This window comes from Hylobates moloch, unplaced genomic scaffold, assembly GCF_009828535.3.
Source record: "Hylobates moloch isolate HMO894 unplaced genomic scaffold, HMol_V3 SCAFFOLD_4, whole genome shotgun sequence".
Taxonomy (NCBI): domain Eukaryota; kingdom Metazoa; phylum Chordata; class Mammalia; order Primates; family Hylobatidae; genus Hylobates; species Hylobates moloch.
This window is the reverse complement of record NW_026652279.1, coordinates 32540493-32558907: the sequence shown is the minus strand read 5'-3', so window position 1 is coordinate 32558907 and position 18415 is coordinate 32540493. Positions and strand designations below refer to the sequence as shown.

The 18415-nt window shown below is 55.1% G+C and overlaps 2 protein-coding genes across 2 annotated transcripts in view; both read left to right on the top strand.

Annotated features, from left to right (window-relative positions):
* The window catches only part of IFT122 (intraflagellar transport 122), an 83775-nt gene extending 80570 nt beyond the window's left edge, over positions 1–3205 (top strand). The window contains exons 26-29 of the mRNA XM_032149834.2: positions 186–357; positions 1860–1939; positions 2321–2485; positions 2930–3205. Coding sequence (XP_032005725.2) covers positions 186–357; positions 1860–1939; positions 2321–2485; positions 2930–3019 — 507 coding nt within the window. The 3' untranslated portion in view covers positions 3020–3205. The remainder of the gene's footprint in view (positions 1–185; positions 358–1859; positions 1940–2320; positions 2486–2929) is intronic.
* Positions 3206–11777: 8572 nt separating this feature from the next.
* RHO (rhodopsin) lies at positions 11778–16723 on the top strand. Its single transcript, XM_032149832.2, has 5 exons — positions 11778–12138; positions 13891–14059; positions 15266–15431; positions 15547–15786; positions 16613–16723. Exons 1-5 carry the CDS (start codon positions 11778–11780, stop codon positions 16721–16723), a joined length of 1047 nt encoding a protein of 348 aa, XP_032005723.1.
* The last annotated feature ends 1692 nt before the right edge of the window (positions 16724–18415 follow it).

Below are 18415 nucleotides of genomic sequence, written 5' to 3'. Positions count from 1 at the left end.
CACACACACACACACACACAGACTGCCCCTGCACACACACACACAGAGACTGCCCCTGCACACACACACAGAGACTGCCCCTGCACACACACACAGACTGCCCCTGCTGCCTCTTCTTGCTTTTGGTGAAGCTGCCAGTGGGTTGAGAAGCAACTCTGTGGACACCCCACCTGCCTGGCGGCAAGTCCCTTGCAAGGCCCGCAGCCCCCTCAGCCCTTTCTCCATGCCCTCCAGATGTGCTACACCTGGTTGAGTTCTACCTGGAGGAAGGGATCACTGATGAAGAAGCCATCTCTCTCATCGACCTGGAGGTGCTGAGACCCAAGCGGGATGACAGACAGCAAGAGATTGCAAACAGTATCCATGCCCTTGGCCAGAGCCTGTGTGTGCGGCTGTGTGAGGGGTCTGGGGACAGGTGGGAAGTAGGAGGGCCCAGTCCCAGGGGATGGCAGGCCATGCTGAGCCTGGCCCTGTGTCCCCAGAGAGATTGGACAGGCCCACATGGGACAGGGACAGGGATCAGAGATGGGCAGAGAGCTGGCCAGGGCCTGAGGACCCAGAAGTGGCAAGTGGCACCTTGGTCTTCCTGTGTGGGTCTCCCACCCTCCCCTGCCCACTAAAAGGCACTGGCTATGCCTCTGTCTGTGCATGGCTCCTACATAGCCAACATGGGACATGATGTCGGTGTTGGCCCCCCAGCTCTTCCACTCAGGTCACTTTTGCATGCAAGTGACAGAATCCAAAACTGACAGGCTGAACAAGCGAAGGGTGTGCAAGGAAGCCCCAAGCAGGAGAGGAAGCTCCCTGGCCCAGCGCTTAGTCTGGTTGGTCACAGGCTGGCTCTGCCTCTCTTGGCCGCACTGTCTTCTGGGCAACTTCATTCTTTGGCAGCACCGCGGTGCCCCCATAACAGAGATATCAGGAACAGTACCAGCCCCACATCCCCTCAGCCTCATAGCCCCCAGAAACAGCCAGCTTTCCTCTCAGCCGTGGCAATGAAAGCCCCGGGGCACAGCTCAGCCTGCCCCTTTGGCTAGGAGGATGCACCAGGGCACTTGTCCAGGCCAGGCCACACTTGCAGGCTGGACATGGGAGGGGCTTCTGGCAGGGAACAGCACACACATGGCCTGGGGCCTCGCTTCCTTGCACTGACTGAGTCTGCAGGCCTGGGGGCTGTGAGCCTGCCTTTCTTGCAGCTCCCAGGTGCTGCCACCCACAGGGGCCACACTGGGAGGAGGGAAGCTCAGAGAGCTGCTTGCTGAAGGAAAGATGGACCCATCTCTGCCACCCAGGCTCCCTCAGGTGCCACAGATGATGTGTGCTATGGTGCTGGCAGGTGGGTGCTGTGCCCACTCCAACTTGATACTAGCAGTCCCCATGTCCTGGGCCTCCCTGCGGGACCCCTGCTGGCCTCTGTTACCAGCCCCACCACTGTAGGAGAGGGGCGGTTTCCGGGGACCTCCAGGTGAGTCTGACCCGCCCTGGGCTCAGTAGGGGTTCTCGCCCCTCTCTGCTCCATCACAAGTGCCCACAGACCCCCAGCAGCCACTGAATGTTTCTCCAGGATCCCTGGGCCCATCCCCTCCGTGCCTACCCGCAGCGGCTCACAGGGCCCACATGTGCTTCCCACTGGCCCTAGGAGCTATGGCGTGTGTGGCCTGCAAGGGGAATGGGTGAGGGCAGCAGGGCCAGCAGAGTCCCTTCCCTCTGCCTCCTTGGCCTGAGCCCCCTCTGTTCCTCCACCTGGAAAACTGTTCCACTGGCCTGGCTGCCCTTGAGTCTTCACACAGGTGTAGGGTGGAGGCTAGGGTCTGTCTCCATCTCTGCTTCTGATTCCATCCTTGACCAGATCCCACCAGGCTCCCAGATTCTGCGGCTAGTGGAGACCAAGGACTCCATGGGAGATGAGGACCCGTTCACAGCTAAGCTGAGCTTTGAGGTGAGGGTGCCTATCTGGGTGACCTGCAGGAGAGCAGCCTCCATCCCTTGTCCTGTGCACATGGGGACCCTCAGCTAGCACAGTGGTGCAGGAAGATTGGCCAGAACTTCCAGATGTCGTGGCACGAGGGAAGGGCAGGACCCCCTCCTGTGGAGTGTGGGAGCCATGGCTGCCCCCAAGGGACCCTGGCCAAGGGCACAGGTCTGTGGACAGGGAGGCAGCTTCAGCTCTGGTGGGAGGAGCTTGCCACTGTTGGGGTCACCTGGGTTTAGGAAGCAGGTCCTCTCTTGCCACTGCCAAAGATTCCAGGATCATAATCCACACAGATGTGTCACTGTGACTGAGTGAGGACACTATGCCTCCTTCCCGCCCACCCTGCAGCAAGGTGGCTCAGAGTTCGTGCCAGTGGTGGTGAGCCGGCTGGTGCTGCGCTCCATGAGCCGCCGGGATGTCCTCATCAAGCGCTGGCCCCCGCCCCTGAGGTGGCAATACTTCCGCTCACTGCTGCCTGACGCCTCCATTACCATGTGCCCCTCCTGCTTCCAGGTAGGTGGCCACCCTGGTAGCTCATGTGTGCTTCTCTCGGCCACTTTTCCCTTGCCCAAATGTCCCTCTGGGAGGCCTGGCCCCTGGGAGGAGGGGCACCTCCATGGCTCCAAGTTGGGACAGAGGCTTGGCTGTCCTCTCCCCCTACTTGCATTCCATGTGCATCTAAAGTGGACTTCACTAGACCCTGCGCTGTCCACATCCTCCCCAAATCCAGGAGGGCCAGCAAGTGTGATGTGCCTTTGACCTTCACTCAGAAAACAAGGAGCCCCACAGCCCCCTCCCATCTCCCCTTCCAGCCCACAGACAAAGGTGCTGCAGGTCTGTGTCCAGCCCTGACCACTGCCAAGCCCCCTCCCCTTGAGAGGCAGTGCGTCCTGGCCCCAGGCGTAGGGCTGACGAGCACCAGGGCTTCAGCCTGGGCTTACGGCTGTCTTCCCTCAGATGTTCCATTCTGAGGACTATGAGTTGCTGGTGCTTCAGCATGGCTGCTGCCCCTACTGCCGCAGGTGCAAGGACGACCCTGGCCCATGACCAGCATCCTGGGGACGGCCTACACCCTCTGCCTGCCTTGGGGTCGGCTGGGCTGTGAAGGAGAATAAAGAGTTAAACTCAGAATGTGTTTCTTGCCCAGATGAAGTTTGTGTTTTGTGGGGGGGCCTTGTGTAACCACGGAATTCCTATTTATGGCATTTCATGCCTTGTAAATAGCACCAGGAGATGAGGAAGAGAATGTACATATATTTTCTAAGGAAAAAAATCTGTTACTTTCATAACGGCTCCGAGTTGTTCGTGGCAGCCTGCTGGAGTCCGCCGATCTGTCAGACCGTTAGCATGTACATTTTGCCAACAGATTGCCTCAATAATGACAAAAGGGCTCCTTATTTTCATCAGTGTCTACATTTTAGCAAATCTTATTATTGTCTGCAACTTAATTTCCGTATGCAAAAGTGCACCTGTTTCTAATTTGAAAGGAACATTACATTTGTGTGCTCTTAACATTTAATCAAAATGGCAATATTGAAAGGGGTAGGGGAGCAGGGAGTTTTTTTGTTTATTTATTTTGATTTAATGGGGATCCATCTTGACAAGAGAAAATACCTGGGTCCAAAGAAGATGGTAGGAGTTTAAAAAAAGGCTCCTGTTTGGTAGCCCAGTCAAGGCTCCTGTCCAGGCCCTGGAGCCGCCCTCTTCGGTCCACCTTCCCCAGCCCCACAGAGCAGCCCCAGCCCAGTGGAGACTCTTCCCTTTGGAACAGCTCCTTAAGCAGGGGGCTTCCGTTTGAGATTCCAGACTTCCAAGGTCCATTCCCTCAGGCATCACTGGTGTCCAGTCCAACAGCTTGAGGGTGTGGAAGGAACAGCACACACAAGCTAAGGAGAACTCACATGTATTGGGGATGTTTTTGGCACCAGCCACATTCCATGCTGTCTCAAGCCTCTCAGCAGCCCTGTGAAGGAAGGGTTATGATTTCCAGTGGGGCTGGGAAGGGGGTTGCCAGGGCCCAGGGGCTGCCTCCAGCCCTGGGAGGGGCGGCCCATGATTTGTCCAGCCCCAAGGCCCTGCCCCTTTCACCCCCACTCCACCTGGCAGAGGTGGCAATGCAGCACTTCATGAAAAGCCCAGGAGCAGCCAGGCACAGGCAGGAGAGAGGCTATGGGCTGTCATGCCATGCTGAAACCCACCCTCCCCTCTTGCTGCAGTATTGATTCCTTACAACCCGCCTGTGCAGGGGTCAGGGCAGGGCAAATGTGCCCATTGGAGGGACGCAGATACTGAGGCCCCGAGGAGAGTGGCTGCAGAGGCCCCCAGTGGGAAGTGTTGGAGCTAGAGCCCCATCCCAGAGCCCCTGCCCCACCCTAGACCACCCCTCCTCCCTGCCTCCCTCCGCATTTCTCTGGAGATGATGGAGGAAAATAAAGAAAGGGAGCCAGACAGTTGTGCCAACAGAACTCCTCCGTCGAGTGTCTAATTACTTACCATCATGCATGCGCTCCCTCACTAAGCATTTATTAATGTGTTAGGATTTCCATTAGCGCATGACTTGAACTGAAATCATTTGCATATGGCTGGGAAAAAGAGGGGAGAGGGAGAAAACAGCTCCAGCTACCCAGCAGTCAATCACAGTGACAGATCAGATGGTCCCTGGCTGGAGGCAGGGGAGGGTTCCAGCCGAGACTCTAGCATGCATCCCCTCAGCCGAAGAACACAAAAATAAGTGTGCTGTACCGGGCTCTGCTGCCCCGGGAAGCTCAGCTCTAGAGGCCTGAGTAGGATCCCTATTCATTCAGATGCACTTTCCGTGCATCATCCAAGGCTGCCTATTACGCAGGTGATGACACTGAGCCTCAGTCATGTTATTTTTCATTCAGCAAATATGCATTAAGCCAAGGCATATTTGGTTGCACCTGGGTGCAACCTTTGTGCATAAGCCCTATGTCTGGCTGCTTTTCTCTCTCAGCCTGATCTGGGTCTGAACCAAGTCCAGTCTTTTCTCCAAGCCTGTTTCCTCATCTGCACAAAAGGGCCCCCTCCAGCTCTGACTCCGAAGTTCCAGCCTCAGTCTGCGTCTGTGAACAGCACTGGATGATGATCCTCTTGACCCCTCAAGTGCCTGTGGCAAGGAAGGCACCACAGGGACCTGGTGATGCCCATTGAACTAAGAGGACACTGAGGCCAGAGAGGAGCGGCTGCTGGAGGCTGCGCAGCGGGGCAGTGATTCTGGCCTGTAGTCTGTAGTCCCAACTACTCAGGAGGCTGAGGTGGAAGGATCAATTGAGCCAAGGACGGGAATTCAAGGCTGCAGTAAGCTATGATTGCACCACTGCACTCCAGCCTGGGCAACAGAGCAACATTCATCTCTAAACAACATTTAAAAATTGTTTTAAGAAGACAAATGAGATAATCGTTTATCGTAATGGCTGTGTAAAAACTGAATATGGCTGGGTGTGGTTGTTCACACCTGTAATCTCAGCACTTTAGGGGGTCAAGGCAGGAGGATCACTTGAGCCAGGAGTTAGAGACCAGCTCAGACAATATAGGGAGACCCCATCTGGCTGGGACTGGCCCCGATCTCTCATCTCCAAGTGCTCAACATTGTGCCCATGTTCTTGGAAGGAGGAAGTAAGGGAGAGGTAGACTGAGCAGCCTCAGGTGGACCTGACTGTAGACGCACCTCAGGCAGCTGGAGGTCCCCGGGCCTTGATTTCCTGTCTCTCCCCAGCAAGGCTGTGAAGCCAGGAGCCCCTGGTGGCTGTCGCACAGGTGGGCAGAGGCCCCTCCTCCAAGGTCGCTCTGTGTCTCTTCCCTGGCTTGGAGTCTGTGTGGCCACGGCAGAGGCCACCACTGGGCAGGGTGCTTACCCGGGGCCTCCCTGATTCTCCCCCCACAGATTCAGAACACTGGCCTGGTATGGAGACCTTGTCATGGCCCTCCCTGCTTGCCACCCGCAGCAGATGCCCATGCAATTCAGCCAACACCCAGACCCCTAGGCCTGCCCTCTATCCCCACCATGCCACCCTGGAGGGCCCAGCACCTCCACGCCCAGCTGGCCCTCCCTGCCTGCCCTGCTTGGGAGACTCTTTTGAGGCTCTTTTGACCCTCCTGGTCCACCTTTTGCTCCTCTGGGCTCCCATAGCACTGGGACTGGGAGAAAACTCTTATCTCTCACACTTAGTTTCCCATCAGTACCCCCTGAGACTGGGAGCCCCTTGAAAGCAGGAACCATGTGGGATCCACCTCAGCGTCCCCAGGGCCTGGCCCAGGGCCTGGCGCATATAAGGAGTTTGGCAAATGCTAGGGTAGAAAAGAGAAAGAGGAAGGAGGAAATGAGAGCTGGTCTTTCTCCCTCCCTTATTCCCCCTCGACGCTCTCAGTGCTGCTGAAAGCCTCACGTAGCCTTGGTGATGCAGCCAGGTGGGGCTGAGCCATGTGGGGGACCAAGAGAAAGAAAACCAAGGAAGAGGAGGAGGAGGAGGAGGAGAAGGATGCTGACCTAGCAGCTCCTCTCACAGCAGCTCCTCTCTTGTGGAGGCTGAAGAGCGATTTGTGCCCTGCAAGCTAAGCCCCTAATCCTCTGAGGCAAAGGCAAAGCCCCTACTCGGGCTCCCAAGGGCTGGGACTCGGGTGCCCCAAGATGGCTGCGTCCAGCCATCTTGGCTTAGAAAGCCCCCCGCACGCCAGCTTGACCAACACCCACACCATGGGTTTCTCTGGACTGCCCGACACAAGGTGTGGGTGCTGGCCAGGCCTGTGTTCAAATCCCAGCTCTGCAGAGGAACTTTGACCCTGCGTACCCCAGATTCCTCAGTGGTCAGTGAGGAGTTAGACCCTCTTCACAGGGGGCAGGAGGAGTTGTTCATTCATTTAACAAATATTTATTGAACACCTCCTATGGGTTGTGAGCTCAGAGGCAGCGATGAACAGGCCAGGCTGGTCCTGCATTCTAGAAAGAGATGGGAAGTCACTCAAGAAGAAGACAAATGAGGCCAGGTGTGGTGGCATGCCTGTAGACCCAGTTACTCGGGATGCTGAGGTAGGAGGATCACTTGAGCCTAGGACAGGAATTCAAGGCTGCAGTAAGCTATGATTGCGCCACTGCACTCCAGCCTGGGCAACAGAGCAAGACTCATCTCTAAAAAACATTTAAAAATTATTTTAAGAAGACAAATGACATAATCGTTTACCGTAATGGCTGTGTAAAAACTGAACATGGCTGGGTGTGGTTGCTCACACCTGTAATCTCAGCACTTTGGGAGGCTGAGATTACAGCCTCCCAAGTGGCTCCCAAGGCAGGAGGATCACTTGAGCCTGGGAGTTAGAGAACAGCTTGGACAATATAGGGAGAGCCCAACTCTACAAAAATGAAAATAAATTAGCCAGGCATGGTGGCACACACCAATGGTCCCAGCTACCCAGGGGTTGAGGTGGTGAACCGCTTGAGCCCAGGAGGTTGAGGCTGCAGTGAGCCATGATCATGCCACTGCACTCCAACCTAAGTGACAAAGTGATACCCTGTCTCAAAAAACAATAGGCCAGGTGTAGTGGCTCACGCCTGTAACCCCAGCATTTTGGGAGGCCGAGGCGGATGGATCACTTGAGATCAGGAGTTAGAGACCAGCCTGGCTAACATGGCAAAATCTCGTCTCTACTAAAAATATAAAAATTAGCCAGGTGTGGCAGCACATGCCTGTAGTCCTGTTTACTTGGGAGGCTAAGGCAGGAGAATTGCTTGAACCAGGGAAGAGGAGGTTGCAGTGAGCCAAGATCGCACCACTGCGCTCCAGCTTGGGCGACAGAGTGAGACCCTGTCTCAAAACGACTAAACCTGGTGAGGGTGCCTGGTGTGTAGGATGGTCAGGGGTGGTCTCTCCAAGGACATGAGTGTGAGCGGAGACCTGAAGGAGACTCAGGAAGAGATTAATACTGTCAGCAACAAATATATTGATCACTTACAAGCACTCCCAATAATCCTGTTAGGTAGGCACTATTATCATTCCCATTTTACAGAGCAGAGAACCGAAGCACACTCTCGGAGGGCGGGGGAGCTGGCTGCACCCAGGCTGTGTAGCCTCAGTCCAGATGTAAGGGTGGGTGGAAAAGAGCCTTGCCCAATGAGGGAGAACAGTGAAACCAAGGCTGTAGGGTCTAAAGATCCACGAACCAGGCCCTCATGGGGAAAGCAGGTGAGGTTTGCCGTATAGGTGGGTGGGCCCCTACCCTACACCGAGGCGTCCTCGTCTCAGCAAACTGAGGCCCAGAGAGGGGAAGGAAGCAGGACTACCATGGTGACTCAGACCAGCTAGAATCCAGCCTCCTCTCCTCGAGGTTTCCACTGCCCCACGCCGGGCCTGTGTGACTCAGCCTAGGGCCTTTCCATTACCCCAGCTAAACCTTTCTTTTTTTTTTTTTTTTTTGAGACGGAGTCTCGCTCTGTCGCCCAGGCTGGAGTGCAGTGGCGCAATCTCGGCTCACTGCAAGCTCCGCCTCCCGGGTTCACGCCATTCTCCTGCCTCAGCCTCTCCGAGTAGCTGGGACTACAGGCGCCCGCCACCACGCCTGGCTAATTTTTTGTATTTTTAGTAGAGACGGGGTTTCACCGTGGTCTCGATCTCCTGACCTCGTGATCCGCCTGCCTCGGCCTCCCAAAGTGCTGGGATTACAAGCGTGAGCCACCGCCCCTGGCTTAAACCTTTCTTTAGTCATTTATACCATGGTGTGAATGGCTGGCTGGTCTTTCCTGAGAACTGTCTTTGATGAGGGGAGGGAGGCATAGCCAGATTTGGGAAGCTGATACCCCATGAAGCCCAGTTGACTGTGTGGGTTATAGCCCAGGCTGTCACTGATTTGTAACGGGACCTGAGCAACTCTGTAGAGCTAGGCCTCAGTCTTTTCATCTGCAAAATGGATATAGCAGAGATGGTCAGAGTAGGTGACTTTGAATGACCCTTCCAGCTCACTATGAGCCTGTTGCCCTGAACAAAGAGCATTTTTTGTTTAAAAAAATTTCTTGGGCTGGACATGGTGGTTCACGCCTGTAATCCTGGCACTTTGGGAGGTCAAGGAGGGTGGATCGCTTGAGCCAGGAGTTCAGAACCAGCCTGGGCAACATAGCGAGACTCCACCCCTACAAAAAATACAAAAATTAGTGGTGTGCACTTGTGATCCCAGGAGGCTGAGGTGAGAGGATCACTTGAGCCCAGGAGGCAGAGGCTGCAGTGAGCTATGATTGTGACACTGCACTCCAGCCTGGGCAACAGAGACCTTGTCTCAAAAATTTTTTTTCTTTGTCAAGCTTTACAGAATAAAGAGCACTGTCACCTCAGTGATGGCTGTTAGTTCCCCATCACCAGGGCTCCATGAGGTTGCAATTGTGAAACTCACAAAGGAGGAACCTGAGACAGAGAGGGGAAGTACTGAGATCATCTAGGTCCATTCCCCCACTCACTCGTTCATTCAACAGATATTCAGGAGCACCTTCTAGGTGCCAGGCCCTGGAGATACATCAATGAACAAAACAGACATCATCCCACCTCTTTCTACTACAGGCCAAGCACCATGCTGGTCTCTGAGAACCCTGTTGTGAGCAAGACAGACCCAGGCCCATCCTTGTGGACTCACGTTACGGGCAGGGAGACGGGCACAAAACACAAATAAAAAGCTTCCATGCTGTCAGAAGCACTATGCAAAAAGCAAGGTGCTGAGGTACTGCTAAGCTGTGTGGCATGGGGGCTCAGCCCGGCTAGGGAGGGGATGGTTGTGGGTCAGTCCTGACCCAAGGTATCCAGGACACCCTCCTGGCCATGAGGGTCCATGTCAGAATCAAACCCTCACCTTAACCTCATTAGCGTTGGGCATAATCACCAGGCCAAGCACCTTAAACTACGAGAGGCCCCATCCCACCCGCCCTGCCTTAGCCCTGCCATGTGTACCAAACCCTGTTAGACCCAACAACACCCAGGCCAGGCAGGGGACTGGAGCCCAGGTGGGCTGCAGGGAAGGGGGCACTCTTCTGAGCAGACCGATCTGGGAATCCTGGGTGGGAAGAGAGACTGGGTGAGAGATTACGGGATATTTCCCTGGCATCAGGGCTCTGTACTCTCAGGGGTCCTTCCTCCTGGATGTCCTTCCCCTGAAGCTTCCTCCTGTTGTTCCCTTCTCGGCTCAAGCTCCAGCTTCTCAGAGAAGACTCCTGTGTTGGGAGTGGCTGCGACTGAACGGTCCCTACTGTTATTCGCTCCTCTGTTTGTCATCCTTGTGCCCCCTCACCAGCTCACACTGGCTTCTTGTGAGCAGGAGCTTGCTCTTTCATGTAACCTGTGTGTCCCCCAGGACCAAGCACCTTGTCTGGGCCACAGTAGGTGCTCAATACACATGTTGGCTGGACAGTGATCACTGAGCGGCCGCATGTCGGGCACTCTCAGCACTTGCACAGGCTGCCCCAGACACCCCACTTCATTCCTGGGAGGTGTCATCATGTTCCTTGGACAGCGGGGAGAGGGGGACCTGCCAGCGTTGGCCTCCATTTGTCCCCAGCCATCTGCCCCCATGGCTCTGACTACTTTCTTTCTCACAGTACATCCTGCTATTCTGGAATCAGCCCTCGTAGGGCCACCTGGCACATGGCATTCGAGGCCCACGTGGCTGACTAGACCTCCCCCAACAGTGCCCTGTCTGCTGCTTCCAGGGCCAGGCTCCCCTTCAGACTGGAGCCCCCTGAAGGGCTCTCTCCCTCCCCTGCTCTGGTAGCCCCCTCCATCCTCCCTCCCTCCACTCCATCTTTGGGGGCATTTGAGTCACCTTTCTACCCCAGTGATCTGCCCAAGCCACTGCCCACTTCCCTCTGGATAAAGCCAGGTTCCCTGGCCTGGCGTTCAAGACCAATTACAACTGCTGCCAGCCCAGGTCTTCCCCACCTAGCCACCTGGCAAACTGCTCCTTCTCTCAAAGGCCCAAACATGGCCTCCCAGACTGCATCCCCTAGGCAGCCAGGCCCTGTCTTCACAACCTCACAGACACCCTGGGCAGAATCTGCTTCTTCCCACATTTGAGTCCTCCTCAGCCCCTGAGCTCCTCTGGGCAGGGTTGTTTCTTTCCATCTTTGTATTCCCAGGGGCTCGCAAATAAATGTTTAATGAACGAACAAGAGAGTGAATTCCAATTCCATGCAACAATGATTGGGCTCCTGGGCCCCAGGCCATGTCTCTGGCACCTGAAACGGAAGCTGCAGGATGCAGCCCCTACCCTCATGGAACTCCTCCTGTCAGAGGAGTGTGGGGACTGGATGACCCCAGAGGTAACTTGTGGGGGAACGAACAGGTAAGGGGCTGTGTGATGAGATGAGAGACTGGGAGAATAAACCAGAAAGTCTCTAGCTGTCCAGAGGACATGGCACAGAGGCCCATGGTCCCTATTTCAAACCAAGGCCACCAAACTGAGGTGGGACCTTGGGACAGACAAAGTCATGTAGAAGTTAGGGGCCTTCTCCTCCCTTTCCCTGGGTCCTGAGTACCTCTCCTCCCTGACCTCAGGCTTCCTCCTGGTGTCACCTTGGCCCCTCTTGGAAGCCAATTAGGCCCTCAGTTTCTGTGGCGGGGATTAATATGATTATGAACACCCCCAATCTCCCAGATGCTGATTCAGCCAGGAGCTTAGGAGGGGGAGGTCACTTTATAAGGGTCTAGGGGGGGTCAGAGCCCAGAGTCATCCAGCTGGAGCCCTGAGTGGCTGAGCTCAGGCCTTCGCAGCATTCTTGGGTGGCAGCAGCCGTGGGGCAGTCACAAGGGCCACAGCCATGAATGGCACAGAAGGCCCTAACTTCTACGTGCCCTTCTCCAATGCGACGGGAGTGGTACGCAGCCCCTTCGAGTATCCGCAGTACTACCTGGCCGAGCCATGGCAGTTCTCCATGCTGGCCGCCTACATGTTCCTGCTGATTGTGCTGGGCTTCCCCATCAACTTCCTCACGCTCTACGTCACCGTCCAGCACAAGAAGCTGCGCACGCCTCTCAACTACATCCTGCTCAACCTAGCTGTGGCTGACCTCTTCATGGTCCTAGGTGGCTTCACCAGCACCCTCTACACCTCTCTGCATGGATACTTTGTCTTCGGGCCTACAGGATGCAATTTGGAGGGCTTCTTTGCCACCCTGGGCGGTATGAGCCGGGTGCGGGTGGGGTGTGCAGGAGCCTAGGAGCATGGAGGGGTCTAGGAGAGTCCTGGGCTTGGCGTTGGTGGCTGAGAGGCCTTCTCCCTTCTCCTCTCCTGTCAGTGTTATCCAAAGCCCTCATATATTCAGTCAACAAACACCATTCATGGTGATAGCCGGGCTGCTGTTTGTGCAGGGCTGGCACTGAACACTGCCTTGATCTTATTTGAAGCAATATGCGCTTGTCTAATTTCACAGCAAGAAAACTGAGCTGAGGCTCAAAGAAGTCAAGCGCCCTGCTGGGGCATCACACAGGGACGGGTGCAGAGTTGAGTTGGAAGCCTGCATCTATCTCGGGCCATGTTTGCAACACCAAGCCTCTGTTTCCCTCAGAGCAGCTGTGCTGGGTCAGACCCAGGCTGGGCACTGAGGAGAGAGCTGGGCAAGCCAGACCCCTCCTCTCTGGGGGCCCAAGCTCAGGGTAGGAAGTGGATTTTCCATTCTCCAGTCATTGGGTCTTCCCTGTGCTGGGCAATGGGCTCAGTCCCCTCTGACATCCTCTGCCTCCCCTCCCAGCCCCTGTCCTTCGGTGCCCCTCCAGCCTCCCTGCTGCGCTCCAAGTCTCCTGGTGTTGAGAACCGCAAGCAGCCCCTTTGAAGCAGCTCCTTTTTGCTTTAGAATAATGTCTTGCATTTAACAGGAAAACAGATGGGGTGCTGCAGGGATAACAGATCCCACTTAACAGAGGGGAAAACTGAGGAAGAGAGGGGGAAGAGACTCATTTAGGGATGTGGCCAGGCAGCAACAAGAGCCTAGGTCTCCTGGCTGTGATCCAGGAATATCTCCGCTGAGATGCAGGAGGAGGCGCTAGAAGCAGCCATTGCAAAGCTGGGTGACGGGGAGAGCTTACCGCCAGCCACAAGCGTCTCTCTGCCAGCCTTGCCCTCTCTCCCCCATGTTCAGGATGCTCCCTCGGTCCCATTCTCAGGGAATCTCTGGCCATTGTTGGATGTTTGTTACATTCAATAATCACAGATCACCCAGTTCTGGCCAGAAGGTGGGTGTGCCACATATGGGTGGTTGTTCTCTGCAGGGTCAGTCCCAGTTTACAAATATTGTCCCTTTCACTGTTAGGAATGTCCCAGTTTGGTTGATTAACTATATAGCCACTCTCCCTATGGAACTTCATGGGGTGGTGAGCAGGACAGATGTCTGAATTCCATCATTTCCTTCTTCTTCCTCTGGGCAAAACATTGTGCATTGCTTCAAGGCTCCTAGGAGAGGGCCCCAGATGCCCAGGTTGTTTCATCTCCCGAGAAGGGAGAGGGAGGAAGGACTGCCAATTCTGGGTTTCCACCACCTCTGCATTCCTTCCCAACAAGGAACTCTGCCCCACATTAGGATGCATTCTTCTACACACACACACACACACACACACACACACACACACCCCTCCCTACTGGGTTCCCAGTTCAATCATGACCCCCAATCTGATTTGTGTCCCTTATGGGCCCAGAGCACTAAGCAAATAACTTCCCCCATTCCCTGGAGTTTCTTTGCCCAGCTCTCCTTAGCGTGTGGTCCCTCTGCCCCTTCCCCCTCCTCCCAGTGCCAAGCTCTCTCCTTCCCCAAGGCCTCCTCAAATCCCTCTCCCACTCCTGGTTGCCTTCCTAGCTACCCTCTCCCTGTCTAGAGGGGAGTGTGCCCTCCTTAGACAGGCAGTGGAGTCTGTGCTGACCACCTGTTGACTGCCTTGCAGGTGAAATTGCCCTGTGGTCCTTGGTGGTCCTGGCCATCGAGCGGTACGTGGTGGTGTGTAAGCCCATGAGCAACTTCCGCTTTGGGGAGAACCATGCCATCATGGGCGTTGCCTTCACCTGGGTCATGGCGCTGGCCTGCGCCGCACCCCCCCTCGCCGGCTGGTCCAGGTAATGGCACTGAGCAGAAGGGAAGAAGATCCAGGGGCTCTTTGTAGGGTCCTCCAGTCAGGACTCAAACCCAGTAGTGTCTGGTTCCAGGCACTGATCTTGGATGTCTCCTGGCCCAAATGCCCACTCAGGGTAGGGGTGTAGGGCAGAAGAAGAAACAGACTCTAATGTTGCTACAAGGGCTGGTCCCATCTCCTGAGCCCCATGTCAAAGAGAATCCAAGACATCCCAACCCTTCACCTTGGCTGTGCCCCTAATCCTCAACTAAGCTAGGCGCAAATTCCAATCCTCTTTGGTCTAGTACCCCGGGGGCAGCCCCCTCTAACCTTGGGCCTCAGCAGCAGGGGAGGCCACACCTTCCTAGTGCAGGTGGCCATATTGTGGCCCCTGGGAACTGGGTCCCACTCAGCCTCTAAGCGATTGTCTCCAAATGGAGCTGAGATGAGACACAGTGGGGACAGTGGTTTGGACAACGGGACTGGTGACTCTGGTCCCCAGAGGCCTCATGTCCCTCTGTCTCCAGAAAATTCCCACTCTCACTTCCCTTTCCTCCTCAGTCTTGCTAGGGTCCATGTCTTACCCCTTGCTGAATTTGAGCCCACCCCCTGGACTTTTTCCCCATCTTCTCCAATCTGGCCTAGTTCTATCCTCTAGAAGCAGAGCCGCTGGATGCTCTGGGTTTCCTGAGGCCAGTCCACTGTCACCAATATCAGGAACCATTGCCACATCCTAATGATGTGCCCTGGAAGCCTCTAGTTTCCAGAAGCTGCACAAAGATCCCTTAGATACTCTGTGTGTCCATCTTTGGCCTGGAAAATACTCTCACCCTGGGGCTAGGAAGACCTTGGTTTGTACAAACTTCCTAAAATACAGAGCCTGAGGGCTCTCCCTTCCTCCTCACCAGCCGTCTGCCTGGCATAGCCCTAGTCTCAGCGGGCGGTGGATGCTGGGGCTGGGCATGCAGGGAGAGGCTGGGTGGTGTCATCTGGTAACGCAGCCACCAAACAATGAAGCGACACTGATTGCACAAGGTGCATCTGCATCCCCATCTGATCCATTCCATCCCGTCACCCAGCCATGCAGACGTTTATGATCCCCTTTTCCCGGGAGGGAACGTGAAGCCCCAGAAAGGGCCAGCGCTCGGCAGGCGCCTTGGCCGTTCCCAAGTCCCTCACAGGCGGGGTCTCCCTACCTGACCGTCCTCAGGTACATCCCCGAGGGCTTGCAGTGCTCGTGCGGAATCGACTACTACACACTCAAGCCAGAGGTCAACAACGAGTCCTTCGTCATCTACATGTTCGTGGTCCACTTCACCATCCCCATGATTATCATCTTTTTCTGCTATGGGCAGCTCGTCTTCACCGTCAAGGAGGTACGGGCGGGGGGTGGGCGGCCTCGCGGCTCTGAGGGTCCAGCCCCCAGCATGCATCTGCGGCTCCTGCTCCCTGGAGGAGTCATGGTCTGGACTCGGGTCCCGTGTCCTGCAGGCCGCTGCCCAGCAGCAGGAGTCGGCCACCACACAGAAGGCAGAGAAGGAGGTCACCCGCATGGTCATCATCATGGTCATCGCTTTCCTGATCTGCTGGGTGCCCTACGCCAGCGTGGCATTCTACATCTTCACCCACCAGGGCTCCAACTTCGGTCCCATCTTCATGACCATCCCAGCATTCTTTGCCAAGAGCGCCGCCATCTACAACCCTGTCATCTATATCATGATGAACAAGCAGGTGCCTACTGTGGGTGGGAGGGCCCCAGTGCCCCAGGCCACAGGCACTGCCTGCCAAGGACAAGCTACATCCCAGGGCAGGGGAGGGGGCTCCATCAGGGCTACTGGCAGCAGTCTTGGGTCAGCAGTCTCAATGGAGAGTGTGTGAGAAATGCAGATTCCTGGCCCCACTCAGACCTGCTGAATCTCAGGGTGGGCCCAGGAACCTGCATTTCCAACAAGCCCTCCACAGGTGGCTCAGATGCTCACTCAGGTGGGAGAAACTCCAGTCAGATAGTTCTGGAAGCCCAATGTCAAAGTCAGAAGGTCCCAAGCCGGGAATGGGATGGGCCAGTCTCCATAAAGCTGAATAAGGAGCTAAAAAGTCTTATTCTGAGGGGTAAAGGGGTAAAGGGTTCCTCTCAGAGGAACTCAGCAGTTGGGGTAAACAGTCTCTGAAGTCAGCTGTGCCATTTTCTAGCTGTGTGGCCCTAGGCAAGTCAATTTCCCTCTCTGTGTTTTGGTTTCCTCATCCATAGAAAGGTAGAAAGGGCAAAACACCAAACTCTTGGATTACAGGAGATAATTTACAGAATACCCTTGGCACACAGAGGGCACCATGAAATGTCACGGGTGACACAGTCCCCTTGTGCTCGGTCCCTGGCATCTCTAGGGGTGAGGAGCGTCTGCTTAGCAAGTTCCCTCCAGGAAGCCGGATTTGAGTGGATGGAACGCTGGAACTGTGAGGGGCAGAAGCAGGGAAAGGGTTGGGGTGGACCTCACTAACGTGCCAGTTCCAAGCACACTGTGGGCAGCCCTGGACCTGACTCAAGCCTCTTGCCTTCCAGTTCCGGAACTGCATGCTCACCACCATCTGCTGCGGCAAGAACCCACTGGGTGATGATGAGGCCTCCGCTACCGTGTCCAAGACGGAGACCAGCCAGGTGGCCCCGGCCTAAGACCTGCCTAGGACTCTGTGGCCGACTGTAGGCATCTCCCATCCCCCACACCCTCCCCCAGCCACAGCCATCCCACCAGGAGCAGCGCCTGTGCAGAATGAATGAAGTCACATAGGCTTCTTAATTTTTTTTTTTTAAGAAATAATTAATGAGAGAAAAATGAGGCTCCTCACTCACCTGGGACGGCCTGAGAAGGGACATCCACCAAGACCTACTGATCTGGAGTCCCAGGTTCCCCAAGGCCAGCGGCATCTGTGCCCCTCCTCCTCCCAACTCATCTTTCAGGACCACGAGGATTCTTGCTTTCTGGAAAAGTGTCCCAGCTTAGGGATAAGTGTCTAGCACAGAATGGGGCACACAGTAGGTGCTTAATAAATGCTGGATGGATGCAGGAAGGAATGGAGGAATGAATGGGAAGGGAGAACATATCTATCCTCTCGGATCCTGTTAGCAGCAGCAACTCATACTTGGCTAGTGATATGGAGCAGTTGTTTTTCCCTCCCTGGGCCTCACTTTCTTCTCCTATAAAATGGAAATCCCAGATCCCTGGTCCTGCCGACACGCAGCTACTGAGAAGACCAAAAGCGGGGTGTGTGTGTGTGTGTGTGTGTGTGTGTGTGTGTGTGTGTGTGTGTGTTTGTGTCTATGTGTGTTTCAGCACTTTGTAAATAGCAAGAAGCTGTACAGATTCTAGTTAATGTTGTGAATAACATCAATTAATGTAACTAGTTAATTACTATGTCTGTCACCTCCTGATAGTGAACATTCTGAGATTGGGCATTCAGACGATGGGGTTTCACCCAACCTTAGGGCAGGTTTTTAAAAGTTAGCTAGGCATCAAGGCCAGACCAGGGCTGGGGGTTGGGCTGTAGGCAGGGACAGTCACAGGAATGCAGAATGCAGTCATCAGACCTGAAAAAACAACACTGGGGGAGGGGGACAGTGAAGGCCAAGTTCCCAGTGAGGGTGAGATTGGGCCTGGGGTCTCACCACTAGTCCCAGGTCCCGTGCCTCCCCCCTTCCCAATGTGGCCTATGGAGAGACAGGTCTTTCTCTCAGCCTCTGGAAGCTATCTGCTCTTTTGCTCTAGCACCTGGGCCCCAGCATCTAGAGCATGGAGCCTCTAGAAGCCATGCTCACCTGCCCACATTTAATCAACAGCTGAGTCCCTGATGTCATCCTTATCTCGAAGAGCTTAGAAACAAAGAGTGGGAAATTCTACTGGGCCTACCTTCCTTGGGGATGTTCATGGGCCCCAGTTTCCAGTTTCCCTTGCCAGACAAGCCCATCTTCAGCAGTTGCTAGTCCATTCTCCATTCTGGAGAGTCTTCTCCAAAAAGCTGGCCACATTTCTGAGGTGTCAAAATTGAGCTGCCTCAGTAACTGCTCCCCCTTCTCCATATAAGCAAAGCCAGAAGCTCTAGCTTTACCCAGCTCTGCCTGGAGACTAATGCAAATTGGGCCATTAAAAGCTCAGCTCCTATGTTGGTATTAACCGTGGTGGGTTTTGTTGCTTTCAAACTCTATCCACAGGATAGATTGAAACTGCCAGCTTCCACCTGATCCCTGACCCTGGGATGGCTGGATTGAGCAATGGGCAGAGCCAAGCAGCACAGAGTCCCCTGGGGCTAGAGGTGGAGGAGGTAGTCCTGGGAATGGGAAAAACCCCAACTTTGGGGTCATAGAGGCACA